The following is a 17332-nucleotide window of genomic DNA, read 5'->3' as shown; positions in this document are numbered from 1 at the left end:
CTGTACTCTTGGCTGAAGGTGGTTGAAAAAGGTTTAGAAGTATTGCATTGCTCCTGTACCAATTCTATTGGTGACTGGTGGAATCTATGGTAGAGCTGTCAAAACAATTTCACTCCCCTTCTCTTTCTCCACAGTCACTCCTCTTTATCTTCTTTGTCCAATTCCCTTTTGAATGCTACAATTACATTTGCTTCTAAAAGCTACACTTATTGGATCCTGCGATCACAGCTTGATTGACAGTTGAGTGAGGGAGATAACAGGACATGAGGGTTAAAGGCAGGAGACCCAACTTCAACCCCTTCAATTGCACCGAAATCACAACAACTCTGTCAATAAAAGGTTCCTTGTGACATCTCTGGTTCTTATTCCAATCACTTGGTTTCAAATGGTTTGTGACCCATCTTCCAGTGAAAACAGTTCCTCCTTCTTTCTCCATCTGCACCATTTGTGATTTTGCATGCCTCTATTAAATCTCTTCTTAACCTTCTCTGCTAAAAGAAGAACAGCCCCACGTTTTCCTGTCTTTCCAAATAACAGAAGTTCTTCCCTCCAACAAGGTGCCTCTGCACCCTCTCCAAGGTCTTGACATCTTTCCTAATGTGTGGAATTCACAATTAACCATATCCTCCTGAACTAATCCTGCTTTCACTTTCTAACATTACTTGCTGTCAGAATATTTATCATTTAGCATGTATGCATCAGTCACCCCATTACTTGGATGCCAGCTGATCGGGCAAAAATGAGGTCTTATATCCATCAAAGTCACTTGACCCAACAATGGTAAGAAATTCTAAAAGGGCCCTGTCCCTAAGTGATTGTCTTTGACCAAGAGATAGCAAAACTCCTCAACAATAAGTGGAAGTTAAACATCATTGTGTTAATGAAGACGACCATAGTCAAGGTAGGTAATCGAGCATCACTGTATAAACACTCATCTTTCTTGCTAAAGCCACTTTGAAATAATACTCATTTGCATCTCCAAAATCAAAACACGAGCTCTTAATTGTCATCTCCTCACTAACAAGCTAATTCACCTATCAAAGCAAGCTAACGCATCCCTAGTTAGATGCTAAAACACAAACTTCTTCCGGTATAGTTTTGTAATTGGCTGTCTGTCATTTTACACAGGAAGATACCAGGGATTAACGTTTATGCCCAGATGCCCAATGAGAAGGAACAAGAGATGATCAGTCCAGTCAGCCAAATTGAGAGCATCCCCAACATCACACAAAATGAATTAACCAGGCCAGAGGAATTCACTGTTGATGACCTTGACAGACAGAATTTAGGTAAACAAAGTAAAATAACAGAAGTTCCACGCAGCGCAAGCACACAAAAGAAAAACCCAACTCGTTCTTAAGAATGAGTTTTTTTAAAAATTTATCTTCGTTGCCATGTTCCCATCCAGACGTCCCCATCAAACATTGACCGTGATTCTGTGATGGTGGTGTATGGAGCCTGCTTCAGAATTCCAGTTTCTGACTCAGCAAAATCTGTCAGGGTTTCAGACAGCATGCATTTGCAGGGCAGAGATTCCTTGACCATTAAAGTTTTATTCAGAAATAGCAGAATGGGTAAGAGCAGATCGAGCCCCTCAAGAGGAGATCTTGCTGTTATTGCCAATTAAAATAAGGAAATGCAGACATGTTGATTCATTATTTGATGTCAGGATGACTTTAGCACGAAGGCAGGTAAAATCTGTCATCAACAAAATCAATAAAACAGCAGTAACCATGACAATTCCAAGAAGCACATGGTTCCCATTAGGGAAGTCATAATGAACATTGTAAACAGCCTACTATAATCTTCCAAAGTTCTCTCAATCTGTTTCTTTGAAATAGTAGATTGTGAATGTCATTCCTTTGTTTCAGGAAGTTGGAACTTAGGCAGAAGAACTGTCGACCAGTTTAGCCTGACATCTGTAATTACTGGGGTCTATAATAATAACAATGGACAGGTCTTGAAAATTTTCAGCTGATTAGGGACAGTCAAAGTTGATTTGTAGAGATTGATCTTGCCTTAGGAGCCTGGCTGAAAACTTTTGAAGACATGACTGAAGTCTTCATCTTTGGCAAGCCTTTGAGATCAAGGATGGATATTTGGGGGGCAGGAGAAAGTCTGTACATTTTATTTTCATGGACATACACAGAGCTGGCATGAAACAGTGCAGTTGGCAGCATACAAAGAAATATGTTCACAGAAATAAACAATGGGTTAAACTGGGGCAAGTAAGTATGTGGGTAAATGGAAAATCATCCACTTTGGATTGACAAAAAAAAGAACAAGGTACTTTCTAAACAGTTAAAAAGCTAGACACAGCAGAGGTCAAAAGAGATTTGGGGGTCCAGGTAAATAGATCATTAAAATGTCACCAAGAGGAACATAAAACAATCATAAAGGCTTCATGAATTGTGAAATGAATATCTACAAGTGTTGAGTACAAAGGGATAGCGACTAGCTTACGTAGGAGAAAATTCCTGCAGGTGCTGGAATCTGTACTGAAAATAACAAATGCTGGAGATCACAGCAGGTCAGACAACGTCCATGTTATCTTACGGCCTGATTAGATTATCCCTGGGACAGGAGTTTTTCTGGATGGTGGGATTTCTCACCTCAGCACCAGAGAAGTTGGTGGGGAATAGAGCTCTGCTAATTACATCAGCCCCTGCCACCCCCTCAGCACCTCAGTGGGGTATAGGAGGAGTGAATAGGCTGGAGACAGAACATTCCCCCTTCAATCAGCCAGCAGCCCAGTCACAGGGAACTGCTGAGCAATTGGATCGGGTGGCTGCTGTCATCGGAATACTACCGGCAGGAGCAGGACTGGGGCTGCAGGGAGTGGTCAAGAGTGTGGTGCCAGAAAAGCCGGTCAGGCAGCATCTGAGGAGCAGGAGAATTGATGTTTTGGGCAAGAGCCCTTCATCAGGGAGCCCGAAATGTCGATTCTCCTGCTCCTCAGATGCTGCCTGACCTGCTGTACTTTTCCAGCACCACACTCTTGACTCTGATCTCCAGCATCTGCAGTCCTCACTTTCTCCTCCCTGCAGGGAGTAATCCCCAGCTTCCAGGCCCCAGAATCTGAGACTGATGGAGTTTCATGTCAGTGAAAGAAGATAAGGTTTGAAGATGCTGGGGGTGAGCTGAGGTGGGTGGTCTTCATCGGGAGCTGGGGACAAAGTTATATGGACAGCCTTTGGTGGTCTGGGGCTGTGCTTATGTGAGAAGCTGACCCTAGAGAGAGAGATCCTCTCCCCCCACCACAATGTAGCGACTTGTAAATATTGCACCCTTTCTCCGTCCCTCCCCCAACCCTGAAACTGCAAGACTCAAAATTGAGTGATTAAAGTGGGAGCAAAGGAAGCATGTCTCTTTAACCTTCTCCACGCTGCCCCATAAGAATTCCAGACATTTCAGGGAACAGGCAGGAAGGGGATCAAACAACCATCTGGGAAGGGTTACCAACAAAAAAAACACACACACACATACACACACACACACACACACACACACATACACACTCACACACATACACACACACATATACATACACATGCACACACACACCCCACTGGCGGATAGCTATAACAGAGGTAGAAACAATGACTGCAGATGCTGGAAACCAGATTCTGGATTAGTGGTGCTGGAAGAGCACAGCAGTTCAGGCAGCATCCAAGTAGCTTCGAAATCGACGTTTCGGGCAAAAGCCCTTCATCAGGAATAAAGGCAGTGAGTCTGAAGCGTGGAGAGATAAGCTAGAGGAGGGTGGGGGTGGGGAGAGAGTAGCATAGAGTATAATGGGTGAGTGGGGGAAGGGATGAAGGTGATAGGTCAGGGAGGAGAGGGTGGAGTGGATAGGTGAAAAAGGAGATAAGCAGGTAGGACAAGTCCGGACAAGTCATGGGGATAGTGCTGAGCTGGAAGTTTAGAAATAGGGTGAGGTGGGGGAAGGGGAAATGAGGAAACTGTTGAAGTCCACATTGATGCCCTGGGGTTGAAGTGTTCCGAGGCGGAAGATGAGGCGTTCTTCCTCCAGGCGTCTGGTGGGGAGGGAGCGGCGGTGAAGGAGGCCCAGGACCTCCATGTCCTCGGCAGAGTGGGAGGGGGAGTTGAAATGTTGGGCCATGGGCCGGTTTGGTTGATTGGTGCGGGTGTCTCGGAGATGTTCCCTAAAGAGCTCTGCTCGGAGGCGTCCAGTCTCCCCAATGTAGAGGAGATCACATCGGGAGCAACGGATACAATAAATGATATTAGTGGATGTGCAAGTAAAACTTTGATGGATGTGGAAGGCTCCTTTAGGGCCTTGGATAGAGGTGAGGGATGAGGTGTGGGCGCAGGTTTTACAGTTCCTGCAGTGGCAGGGGAAAGTGCCAGGATGGGAGGGTAGGTCATTTGGGGGCGTGGACCTGACCAGGTAGTCGCGGAGGGAACGGTCTTTGCGGAAGGCGGAAAGGGGTGGGGAGGGAAATATATCCCTGGTGGTGGGGTCTTTTTGGAGGTGGCGGAAATGTCGGTGGATGATTTGGTTGATGCGAAGGTTTGTAGGGTGGAAGGTGAGCACCAGGGGCGTTCTGTCCTTGTTACGGTTGGAGGGGTGGGGTCTGAGGGCGGAGGTGCGGGATGTAGACGAGATGCGTTGGAGGGCATCTTTAACCACATGGAAAGGGAAATTGCCGTCTCTAAAGAAGGAGGCCATCTGGTGTGTTCTGTGGTGGAACTGGTCCTCCTGGGAGCAGATCTGGCGGAGGCGGAGGAATTAGGAATCCAGGCCCGGGGCTACTGTGAACAGATTTGGTATAGCACGTCTGGCAGGATGTAGTGGCTTTAGAGGATTACCCAAAATGGTGCCTGAACACTGATGATTACACAGTGCTCAGCACCATTTGTGACTCCTCAGATAATGAAGCAGTCCACATGCAGATGCATGGACAACATTCAAGGTTAGGTTCATCAGTGGCAAGAAACTTCCATGCTACAAAGTACAAAGCAACTACCATGTCAAACAGGAGGAATTCTAGCCACATTAAATGGCATTACTATTCCTCAATCCCCACTATCAACAGCCTGAGTGTTACCATTGACCAGATACTGGATTGGATTAGCTATTTAATTATAATGGTCAGAGGATGGCAATTCCAGAGCAAGTAACTCAATTCCGATCTCTCCAATGCCCACCCCTAACAAAGCACAAGTCAGGGACGTGAAGAAACATTCTCCATTTGCTTGAGTTGATGCAGATCCAATGGCAACACTCAGCAACACCATCCAAGACAAAGCGGCCCCAGTAAATGGACCCTCCATTCACTTCCTTAAATATCTACTCCCCCCCAACATTGATGCACAGTTGCTGCAGTGTGTACTTTCTACAAAGTGCAACTCACTGAAGTTCCATTTACAGCACCTTACAAACCGAGAAGGCCAAGGGCAGATACATGGGAATACCACCCCCTGCAAGTTCCCCTCTGAACCACTAACCATCCTGTCTTGGAAATATATCGCCAATCCTTCAGTGTCATTGGTCAAAATTCTGGACCCCCTGCCTAACAGCACAACAGGGATTGCAGTGGTTCAAGAAGTCAGCTCTCCACCATTTGCTCAAGGGTAATTAGGGACAGGACATAAATGCTGAATTAGCCAGTGCTGCTTACATACTGGAACAGGTAAAAAACAAACTTGGGAACTTACAAGGTTGAAGGGAGATTTGATCAAAGCCTTCACGTTTCTAGGAGAAAGAATAGAGTAGATAAAGAAATAGTATTTCTACCCAGTCTGGGAGGCTAAGGTTAAGGCTAATAGACAAAATAAATTAGAAATAGTCCTTTTAGGAGTGAAATTAGGAAGCAATTCTATACTTAAGGTCTGGTGGATGTTTGAAACTTTTCTGCATTTGCTTGAGTTGATGCAGATCCAATGGCAACACTCAGCATATGTACAACTGAGATGAGCAATTTTTCTGAACCCTATTGTCTTTAGAGATCTAGAACAAAGGCAGGAAGTCAGACTTAGGTCAGAGAATCAGCCATAATCTCATTGAAAGGTAGGACAAACTGGAGAAACTAAATGACCAAGTCTTGTTTCAATTTTCTTGTAACAGCAAAGGTATGTATGAGTGAACAATTTTTACCAAATTGTCTCCCCTACTCTCGACCCATTTCACTTCCTCTTCACCTAAAGCTAAGATTTTAAGTGGTGTCTCATTGTTCTGATAGCTCCAGGGCTTTGGTCATTAATGAGATGGCAGCCTTAGCCAAATAAATGTCAACTGGGAGAACCGTCACACCCAATCTATAATTTTGTATCTACGCCAGAGGCAATTTTCCAGATATCTATATCTATCTATATATACACACTGATGTATACTGAATATAATAGAAGAGACCTCAGTTGTCACCAATTGTTCAGGTAATTCCATAAAGTCAGTGACCAGTGTATTGCCTTAACTTTGAACAGAATTACAGTCTTACTGAATACAGTCCTACAAGTAACTATCATTCTGAGAGCCAGATTCAGAGGTTCCATTCATGGAAAGTGTTGAAAAGGGATATCATGGCCTGCTATTTATCTATATTGGAAACATTGCTCTATTAGTAACAGGGACCTTTCACACCAGATTCTTGCCAGAATGGATTCCTTGGTTAAATGTGACAATAGAGTCAAAAAGAGTGGCACTGAAAAAGCAGAGCAGGTCAGGCAGCATTGGAATAGAAGGAGAGTCGACGTTTCAGGCATAAGCTTTTCATCAGGAATGTGAGGAGGAAAGGGAGCTGAGAGATAAATAGAGGGGTGGGTAGTTGAAATGGTGATAGGTGGGTGCAGGTGAGAGAATATACTAGTTACACTGAGGTTTAGAGTGGACAATCTGTGATTACTTAGAATACACCACATCCTTCATCAGATATTAGTCTCCATCCTGAATGTAGCAGATGAGTTGACCAACACACACATAGGAGAAACTAACAGTGTCTTTTATCGGGATGGGGCAGAGGAGGTGGTGCAGTAGAGATTCCACTGAAACACATCCTGCAGCCTCCAACATTCTGAATGAAACCAAAACCATGACTGAAACATCAGGACTTGACAGTGACTGCTGTTGTGTGGCACAATTACATAAAGGGAAACTAAAACCAAAAACCTTTGAGGCAATATAGAGATAACACCTCACTTTGAATTCCAATCTTTTATTATTTTACTGAAGTGAGGTTGGACTGAGAAATGAAAGGCCCGGTTTTATTAGATTTTGCCAGAAGCCTGACACAGCAGTTTCCTTGTGACACTGTTGTGTTAATACTGGCTCTGACGCTGAACTAAAGCTGCAGGGAATGAAATGTGACTGTATCTTGCAGTGCTCTGAGCAGCCTTATTCACCATGTTGGAGGGAGCGCCAGGGAGGAGTGGCCATTGCGTACACCTGGTGAGTTCTGGAGCCATTCCCCGTATCTCTTCATTTTGTTTTGTAAAAGTTCATTTTTCTCCTTCATGTGCACAGTGTTGCTGTCAGACTCACGAGAGACAACGTTTTGGTTTAAAAATGACATGTGTCTCCTCCTGGTAAAAACGATGACTGCAGATGCTGGAAACCAGATTCTGGATTAGTGGTGCTGGAAGAGCACAGCAGTTCAGGCAGCATCTGAGGTTTCGAAGCCCCTTGGATGCTGCCTGAACTGCTGTGCTCTTCCAGCTCCACTAATCCAGAATGTGTCTCCTCCTACCAAGAGAATGCACACTTGTCTTTGTTTCTCTGTGTTGGTAGAAATGAAACTGCCTCCTGCAGCTACAAGTGATTCAAGGGAGATGATTGCCTGAGGTTGCTGAGAGCAATATGGGCCAACCTGCCCTCATATAGATAATTTGCAAACAATGCTGAATGTTTATCATGTTGGCCCAGTTCTAAAACGATCTAACCTAAGAGTGTTTGGTTTCTTTGCACCATTGGCATTTCAGAATTGTTATGATTTACCTGCCCAGGGTATCACTCTGAGTCAGACTGTCATGGGTTTAAGCCCCATTCCAAGGACATGAACCACAAAACCCAGGCTGCTATTCATTGTGAAGGATGATCATTAACCAGCTTACAGACGGCAATACACTGAGGTCCCCTTTGCCTTGAACAGTGGATGTAACTGATCTCCTGGCTCTCAGTTGAAGAAGAGAAAGGAACATTCCCGCCAATATCTGGATGAATACTTAACCCTCAACCAACATCAGCAAAACAGATTATTATGGTCCTGAACACACTGCTGTTTGTGAGACCTTGCTGCACACAACGTTATACAGAAGTATAAAACAGCTCAAACTTTGGTAGGACAGCACTCTGTGACATTCTGAGGTCATAAATGGCACTATATAAATGCAAGTTTTTGTTCCTTGAAATAGAAACTACAATCAGCTTCAATATTATATTCATACTGACTCAGGTTTTGAAGTTGATTCAAAGATTTTTCCAAAGGGAGATTAAAAATCCTGGCTTGACTTTCCCAACTGTTGTAGCATCAGGTCTGAGAATTCTTAGACATCAAGAGAAAAAAAAACAACCAAAGAGGAATGGAATGACATTTTTAGAGATTGTAAATGTCAAAGCTGGCTCGTATCCCTTCACCGTGTCACAAAGATGCTGAAAGTGACACAGACTGATGATGGGGAAACTAAACAACACAGCTCAGCCACACTCTTTCTCCACATCAGCTCGCCACTGCAATCCCATTTTGTTTGGTCTCTCCGTGGATTTTTATTTAAGAATCATTTAGTTTACCCTTTAACTGTTGTAATGGACGTGGTTTTAGTAACCACTTGCACAGTCCTATATCTTCATGTCCTTTTAGATGTAAAAATTCCTGCCAATTTCCTGTTCATATTTTTACAACAGTAACTTGGCTTCGTTATAGCATCGAGGAAAAAGTAAGGACTGTAGAGGCTGGAGATCAGAGCTGAAAATGTGTTGCTGGAAAAGTGCCCGAAACGCGATTCTCCTGTTCCTTGGATGCTGCCTGACCTGCTGCGCTTTTCCAGCAACACATTTTCAGCTTCGTTACAGCATCATTAAGGAAGTCAACTGTCTTCATAGAGGGATAAAAGATTGGTGGATTTTGAGGATGGTTTAAAGGAAAGGAGAGGCAAAGGATTTATGGGAGGAAACTTCAGAGAATGAGGTCAGGCTAAAAGCATTTCATTCAATGGTGAAGCAAAAGTCAGAATGGGAACACAAAAGTCCTCAGAAGGAGGATTGGAGCATTTTGAGTGAGTTGCAGAACTAGTGGAGGTTACACTCAACAGGAAGGAGAAACCTGGAACCCGAATTAAACACAACTAAGGCCAGTTATAGCCTACAGCTTTGGTGAGAGCAGATGCCATTGTTGGTCAATACAATCTCTAGCAGTGGACTTTACTGTTGATATTTCATCAACACAAATGAGATGTTTCTGGAAACTTTTAGGATGAGGGTTGTAATGATTTGCTTCAACTGTGCTATGAATGCACATTTCAAGGGGCAGATAGGTGGAGAAAGGGATATCACAAGAAATATTACAGGGGCTGGAAGGTGACAGGAGAGGAACTTTAGTCAGTTGGGAGAATTAAGTGTTTGTGAAGGAGAGGCTGATGCTGAATATCATAGCTTTGCCTCTCTCTGTTTATCTGGAAGAAGCATTCTATCAACATAGCAGTGGTTGAGGTGACAGAGAGGTAGGTTTGGGTGGAAACAATACTTTAGATAATGTTGCGAAGGTAAAGGAGAAGAGTTAGAGTAAAGATGATTCCTTGAGAGCTTCCTGAAGTGACAGTGCAGATTGCATTTGGATAATTACTAAACATCTCAAAGCACTTTGTAGGAGAGTTCTAATGCTTGGTCAACGATATAGGTCTGTGGAAAGCCTTGAACAAAGAAGGCAAGATGGGAATCAAGGAGATTAGGGGTGAATGCCAGAGTGGAGCAGCTTTGTAGCCAAAGGTACAGTCATCTATGGTGGACTGGCTGAACTGGCAATGTTCACAACTAGATAAATCATTTTGGAGAGTTTCTAGGCTGTAAGAGATAGGAGAACAATGGCAGGATTTGTAAACAAGGTTGAGCATTTTAAATGATGTGGAGGTGCCAGTGTCAGACTGGGGTGGACAATGTTAAAACTCACACAACACCAGATTGTAGTCCAACAGGCTTATTTGGAAGTACTAGCTTTCAGAGTGCTGGTTGTCCTGGACCATCACCTGAGGAAGGAGCGTCGCTCTGAAAGCAAGTGCTTCCAATAGTGTTGTGCGATTTATTACTTTAAGAATTTTAAAATTGAATGTTGGCATTCCAAGGAACCAATACAAATTAATAAGTTCAAAGATTGTAACCAAACAAGACTTGGTGTGAGCTAGAGTACATAAACCAGCATCATAGGTGTAGAGAATGCTGAATGATGAGAGGAATTGAGGGTTTGGTCAAGAAAAAGAAGGAAACGTATTCAGAATAGAAGCAGAGATCCCTAGAATTCCTAGAAGTGTATAAAGGCAGCAGGAGTATACTTAAGAGGGAATTCAGGAGGGCAAAAATGGGACATGCTAAAGCAAATAGGGTTAATGAGAATCCAAAGGGATTCTGCATTAAGGACAAAAGAGTAACTAGGGAGAGAATAGGACCCCTTAAAGATCAGCAAGGCAGCCTCTGTGTGGAACCACAGGAGGCGGGGGAGATTATAAACAGGTATTTTGGATCAATGTTTACTGTGGAGAAGGACGTAGAAGAAATAGAACATGGGGAAATAAATAGTAACATCTTGAAAAATGTCCAATTACTGAGAGGAGGTGCTAGACATCTTAACACACATAAAGGTGGCTAAATCCCTCAGACTTGATCAGGAACTCCGTGGGAACCCCAAGAACTCCGTGGGAAGCTAGAGAAGTGATTGCTGGGCCTCTTGCTGAGATATTTGTATCATTGATAGTCACAGGTGAGGTGCCAGAAGACTGGAGGTTGGCTAACGTGGTGCTAACGTGGTAAGTACAAGCCAGGGAACTATAGACCAGTGAGCCTGACCTCGGTGGTGGGCAAGTTGTTAAAGGGAATCCTGAGGGACAGGATGTACATGTATTTGGAAAGGCAAGGACTGATTCGGGATAGTCAACATGGCTTTGTGCGTGGGAAATCATGTCTCACAAACTTGATTGAGTTTTTTGAAGAAGCAACAAAGAGGATTGATGAGGGTAGAGTGGTAGATGTGATCTATATGGACTTCAGTAAGGCATTAGACAAGGTTCCTCATCGGAGACTAGTTAGCAATGTTGGATCTCATGGAATACAGGGAGAAGGAGCCATTTGGAGACAGAACTGGCTCAAAGGTAGAAATGATGTAGAGGTGAACCAAGTGAAAAACCACATAACACCAGGTTATAGGAGCACTTCGAAAGCTAGTAATTCCAAATCAACCTATTGGACTATAACCTGGTGTTGTATGATTTTTAACTTCGACGGTAGAAGACAGAGGTTGGAGGTGGAGGATTGTTTTTCAGACTGGAGGCCTGTGACCAGCTGTGTGCCACAAGGATCAGTGCTGGGTCCACTGCTTTTTGTAATTGATATGAATGATTTGGATGTAAACGTAGGAGGTATAGTTAGTAAGTTTACAGATGACACCAAAACTGAGGTGCAGTGGCCAGCAGAGAAGATTACCTCAGAGTACAACAGGATCTTGATCAGATGGGCCAATGAGCCAAGGAGTGCCAGATGGAGTTTAATGTAGACAAATGTGAGGAGCTGCATTTTGGAAAGGCAAATCAGGGCAGGACTTATACACTTAATGGTAAGGTCCTAGGGAGTGTTGCTGAACAAAGAGACTTTGAAGTGTAGGTTCATAGCTCCTTGAAAGTGGAGTCGCAGGTAGATAGGATAGTGAAGAAGGCATTTGGTATGCTTTCCTTTATTGGTCAGAGTACTGAGTACAGGAGTTGGGAGGTCATGTTGCGGCTGTACAGGACAATGGTTAGGCCACTGTTGGAATATTGCGTGCAATTCTAGTCTCCTTCCTATCGGAAAGATGTTGTGAAACTTTAAAGGGTTCAGAAAAGATTTCAAGGATGTTGGAGGGTTGAGCTACACAGAGAGACTGGGGATATTTTCCTGGAGCATCAGATGCTGAGGGGTGACCTTATAGATGTTTATAAAATCATGAGGGACATAATTAGGATAAATAGACAAGGTCTTTTCCCTGGGGTGGGGGAGTCCAAAACTAGAGAGCATAGGTTTTGGATGAGAGGGGAAAGATATAAAAGGGACCTAAGGGTCAACTTTTTCACACAGTGTATGGAATGAGCTGCCAGAGGAAGTGGTGGAGGCTGATACAATTGCAACATTTAAGAGGCATTTGGATGGGTATATGAATAGGAAGGGTTTGAAGGGACATAGGCCCAATGCTGGTAAATGGGACGGGATTGATTTAGGATAACTGAATGGTATGGACGAGTTGAACCAAAGGGTCTGTTTCCATGCTGTATATCTTTATGACTGTATATTTATGGAGGTCAATTTTTTTTTCTTCAATCTTTGATGGGATTGGGTAATGCTGGTTGGGTTCGCATTTATTGGTGGTAAGCCTCCATCTTCAGCCCCTGCAGTGTATGTGGCAGCTCAGCTAGGAATTCATGAGAATAATTAATATATATCAAAGTCAAAGGTAAGGATTTGCACGGCTGGAGGCAGGGGCAGAGTCAGGTGACATTCCATGTGTGGAATCAGCCGGTCTTAGTGACGTGTGGTCAGACGCTCAGCTATGAGTCAATCACAGCATCAATGGTGCAAACAATCTCAGAGTCACCAGACATCAGGGAGGAGGATGGAGATAGAACATAGAACATAGAACATAGAACATAGAACAATACAGCACAGAACAGGCCCTTCGGCCCACAATGTTGTGCCGAACTTCTAACCTAGATTAAGCACCCATCCATGTACCTATCCAAATGCCACTTAAAGGTCACCAATGATTCTGACTCTACCACTCCCACGGGCAGTGCATTCCATGCCCCCACCACTCTCTGGGTAAAGAAACCACCCCTGACATCTCCACTATGCCTTCCATCCTTCACCTTAAATTTATGTCCCCTTGTAACACTCTGTTGTACCCGGGGAAAAAATTTCTGACTGTTTACTCTATCTATTCCCCTGATCATCTTATAAACCTCTATCAAGTCACCCCTCATCCTTCGCCGTTCCAACGAGAAAAGGCCGAGAACTCTCAACCTATCCTCGTATGACCTATTCTCCATTCCAGGCAACATCCTGGTAAATCTTCTCTGCACCCTCTCCAAAGCTTCCACATCTTTCCTAAAGTGAGGCGACCAGAACTGCACACAGTACTCCAACTGTGGCCTAACCAAAATCCTGTACAGCTGCAACATCACTTCACGACTCTTGAATTCAATCCCTCTGCTAATGAACGATAATACTCCATAGGCCTTCTTACAAACTCTATCCACCTGAGTGGCAACTTTCAAAGATCTATGTACATCGACCCCAAGATCCCTCTGCTCCTCCACCTTACTAAGAACCCTACCATTAACCCTGTATTCCGCATTCTTATTTGTTCTTCCAAAATGGACAACCTCACACTTGACAGGGTTGAACTCCATCTGCCACTCCTCAGCCCAGCTCTGCTTCATATCTAAGTCCCTTTGCAAACGACAAATGCCCTCCTCACTATCCACAACTCCACCTATCTTCATATCATCTGCAAATTTACTGACCCACCCTTCGACTCCCTCATCTAAGTCATTAATAAACAGGCAGAGCACAGCAATAACTGAGGCACTTTGTGATGGTTGGAGCTTGTGAAATACATTTTAGAAATCCCAAGCCTTCTCAATTCCCATTACATAGGAGCAGCTGTGTGTTCACATCAGTCCTAGGGCCCTCAAGATGAACTCGCAACATCACATACACAATATCGAGTTTCTTCCGTATGCAGTTCATCCCCAGTGCTAAATCCAAAATCATAAAAGCGACTTCCAATTTCCTTATCTTGATAACTTTATTTTATCAGGACTACCATGAAAAGAAGGGTTAGAAACAAGTAAAACTGCAGATTCTGGAATCCAAGGGTGGATAAGCAGGGTGCTGGGAGAACACAGCAAGCATCAGGAGGTGGAGAAGTCGATGTTTCAGATGTAACCCTTTGTCAGGGCTGGGGATGGGTGTGGGGGGAGCTAGAAGCAAATAAACAGATAGCTGTTCACAGGAGTATTGCAGATAGTAAAGGGTGTAAGCATTGACCTTGTGGGACCATCCCAAGCCATCAACGCAGCATAATGATGTATAGCTAAACAACAAAAAAACACCTGGATTAGATACTTAAACATCAAGAATATTGCCACCAGACTCACAACCCGAGAAGTCGGATTTGAGCACTTCTCAGGCTCTAAGGTTTCCACTCTGATACCCAAAGAGTAAGCAATGAAAAATCAAATGAAAATACAGAGGTGGTTCTTGAGAGAAGGCTTGTAAGTGCAGTAATGGGTTCAGTAACTGAATGTCATTCATTGATAATTATCAATCAGTCCTGTTCATCAATTGAACATCTATAGGAACTGTGAAAAACAAAACTGATCCTATTGTACAGAAAGGTTGACAACACTATGAACATTTAAAAACTATTAGAAGCAATATTACAGCATGATTCATTAGAACAAGAAGGAAATTCTGCTCTGCTGTTAAATTTCATATCTTTGATTAGATTACTTACAGGCCCTTCGGCCCAACAAGTCCACATCGCCCCGCCGAAGCGTAACCCACCCATACCCCTACGTTTACCCCTTACCTAACACTATGGCAATTTAGCATGGCCAATTCACCTGACCTGCACATCTTTGGATTGTGGGAGGAAACCGGAGCACCCGGAGGAAACCCACGCAGACACAGGGAGAATGTGCAAACTCCACACAGTCAGTCGCCTGAGGCGGGAATTGAACCTGGGTCTCTGGCGCTGTGAGGCAGCAGTACTAACCACTGTGCCACCGTGCCACCCACTTGAGTATGATTGCTATGCACTAGCCAGTTCAGGTAACTGCAAATACTAAATGACAGATTTTCCAAATTCGTTTAAAACCCATAAACACGTTTCTAGGCAATGTGTAACAAATTCCCACAATATTGTGTACATCCTTCTGTCCAGAAAAAAGAGTTGACATTGAACCTTGTTTGTTGTACTTACTGGGTCTGCTCGATAGGGTCTTTTCATGATGTCCCCACCCAGGATGGTATTACCAACAAGGAGGATGTTTAAGCAACCATCAGGAGACCTGGTCAATCTCACATAGGTCTGTCAGTTCAAATGGTGTCATTTAATGTTCCCTCTGCCTGAGGGAGAAGAAGGATTTCCGTAATCTCATTGTATCTTAAAAAGTTTTCACTGTTATTTCTATGGATGTGTTCTTCATCCTTGACATCTCTTTCCCTCTTCTCCAAAGAGATTTGGAGTTCCGAATCAATCCGTGTCGGATTTTACAGAACAGTTGGATGGTCATCTGAGTGGCTGACTTCCTCAACATTGTAATCCTCCACATATAGTACTGACAAATATCTCTGATCTCAGACAAAGCAATACTCATCGTGGAATGGATTTCTAATATAAGCTAGTTAAAGCCAGATAAAGCACAGAATATACTTCATCCTCAAAGCCACAGGAATAGAAAGGTGAAAGTAGATCACAGCAAAGATCAATGGGTATGTCTAGCAATAGTTTTTTTTATAACTGCAGTGAGCTTTGGACACAAACAAGTTGTCTGGATAGCTGCCAAAGAAATCATCTGTCTTTGATATTTGGACTACTGACCTCTGTCTCTGACAAACACCTAATTAAATCGGGATATTTACAGTTATTCAGGGAATTCACACATCACTTTAAGAACTGGCTTACACAAAAGGCCCTCTGCTCTGAGGCTTCAAAAAAGATCAAAACTCCAGAGCCTCCATCAATTTCCCACTGCAGCGTGGGGTCTTCCCCCAACCAGACTAGATTGGGTGAGCCTCCAGAAGTGTGAATCCATAATACAGGATTGAGAATCAACATGGACACCTCACAACAAGGAAGACATGAAATGGCTGAAAAGCCACATGGTGAGACACAAACGTTTATGTTGTCTGTCTGCTGTCTGATCCAATGGAACGATCATACATCAGCCAGTCTATGAACTAGACACAGAAACTAACTTCAAATCACCAAATAGCCAAAGTGTGTAACTTGTCCCAGTTTCTAAGTTCCCCTGGGAACCAACCTTCTAGATATTAGACTACAAGAAGCCTCACAACTGCAGTGAACACTTAATTTCAACTTGAAAACATCAAATGCCTTCAAGAAACCACTGTGATCTGCTACATGGCAGACCAGAGATATGAAATTAGTGATTGAGTTAACTTTAGTTTGTGAAAGTCTCTTAAAGTGTATATGTGTACAAGTGTGAGAACATTATGTGACATCACATTGTTCCGGGTGATTGTGACCAGAAATGTACTTCTTTGGTTTTTTAGCTGAAAACCTTGCTAGCGAATTACTTAACTGAATTGCACACACCAAGGTAAGGATTACACATGATATAAAACATTTATTTAATTAAAATGGAGACTCCAGGTAACACGATGGACTGTGTTCTGGAGATGTTGCAAGGTGTTTACCCAGGATGGAGATTTCAGAATTAGAAATCATAGGTACAGGACTAATCCTGTAAGATTCAGATGAGGACAGAATTCTTCCCTAAGGGTTAAAAATTTTCGGGTTAGAAATTTTAGGATTTCTATATCCCAGGTATGTATATACAGACACTCACACATTGAGTGTATTCAAGGCTCATATATATAAATATTTGGACCCTAAAAGGGATTTGGAGATTGTTGGGAAAGTAGATTTGAGGTTAGAGGTCAGCAATGATCTTAATGAACAGCAGTGAGGAGGTTTCATGGCTGAGTCTAGTGCTCTTACAAGCATTTTGTGTGCACTGCACTGACAACAGGCATTGCCAGTGAGATTCAGTGACCCTGCAGGCACTCTACCTCTATTCCTGATGAAGAGCTTTTGCCCGAAACGTCAATTTCCCTGCTCCTCGGATGCTGCCTGACCTGCTGTGCTTTTCCAGCACCACTCTAAACTCTGGTTTCCAGCATCTGCAGTCCTTGATTTTACCCAGATTCAGTGCCCCAGTTTTGCTGTTTGCACAAATGCAAAGCTTAACTAGCCAATGTTCTTTCCCATTGTCACTAAAGCGTTTTTCTGCTAACCCAGTAAGCTAATTAATGGAAGGGGAGATGCTGGCCTGGTGGTATTATTGCTGGATTGTCATTCCCAGCTAATGTTGTGGGGTCCTAGATTCAAAT

General features: G+C 43.4%; 1 protein-coding gene across 3 annotated transcripts in view; it reads left to right on the top strand.

The window, feature by feature from the left end:
• LOC140463298 (VPS10 domain-containing receptor SorCS1-like) overlaps positions 1–17332 on the top strand; it is a 1204408-nt gene that overhangs the window by 1176016 nt on the left and 11060 nt on the right. Inside the window, exon 26 of one of the 3 annotated variants that reach the window (XM_072557065.1) lies at positions 7341–7408. The exons of 1 other annotated variant lie outside the window; for it this stretch is intronic. In XM_072557065.1, the coding sequence (XP_072413166.1) occupies positions 7341–7408 (68 nt within the window). Of the gene's footprint in view, positions 1–1128; positions 1290–7340; positions 7409–17332 lie in introns of all 3 variants that reach the window. One more of the 3 variants, XM_072557064.1, reaches the window with a different exon arrangement.

The sequence above is a fragment of the Chiloscyllium punctatum genome, chromosome 38 (assembly GCF_047496795.1).
Source record: "Chiloscyllium punctatum isolate Juve2018m chromosome 38, sChiPun1.3, whole genome shotgun sequence".
Lineage (NCBI taxonomy): Eukaryota > Metazoa > Chordata > Chondrichthyes > Orectolobiformes > Hemiscylliidae > Chiloscyllium > Chiloscyllium punctatum.
Note: the sequence above shows the minus strand (reverse complement) of the source record. Positions and strands in the feature narration are given on the sequence as shown.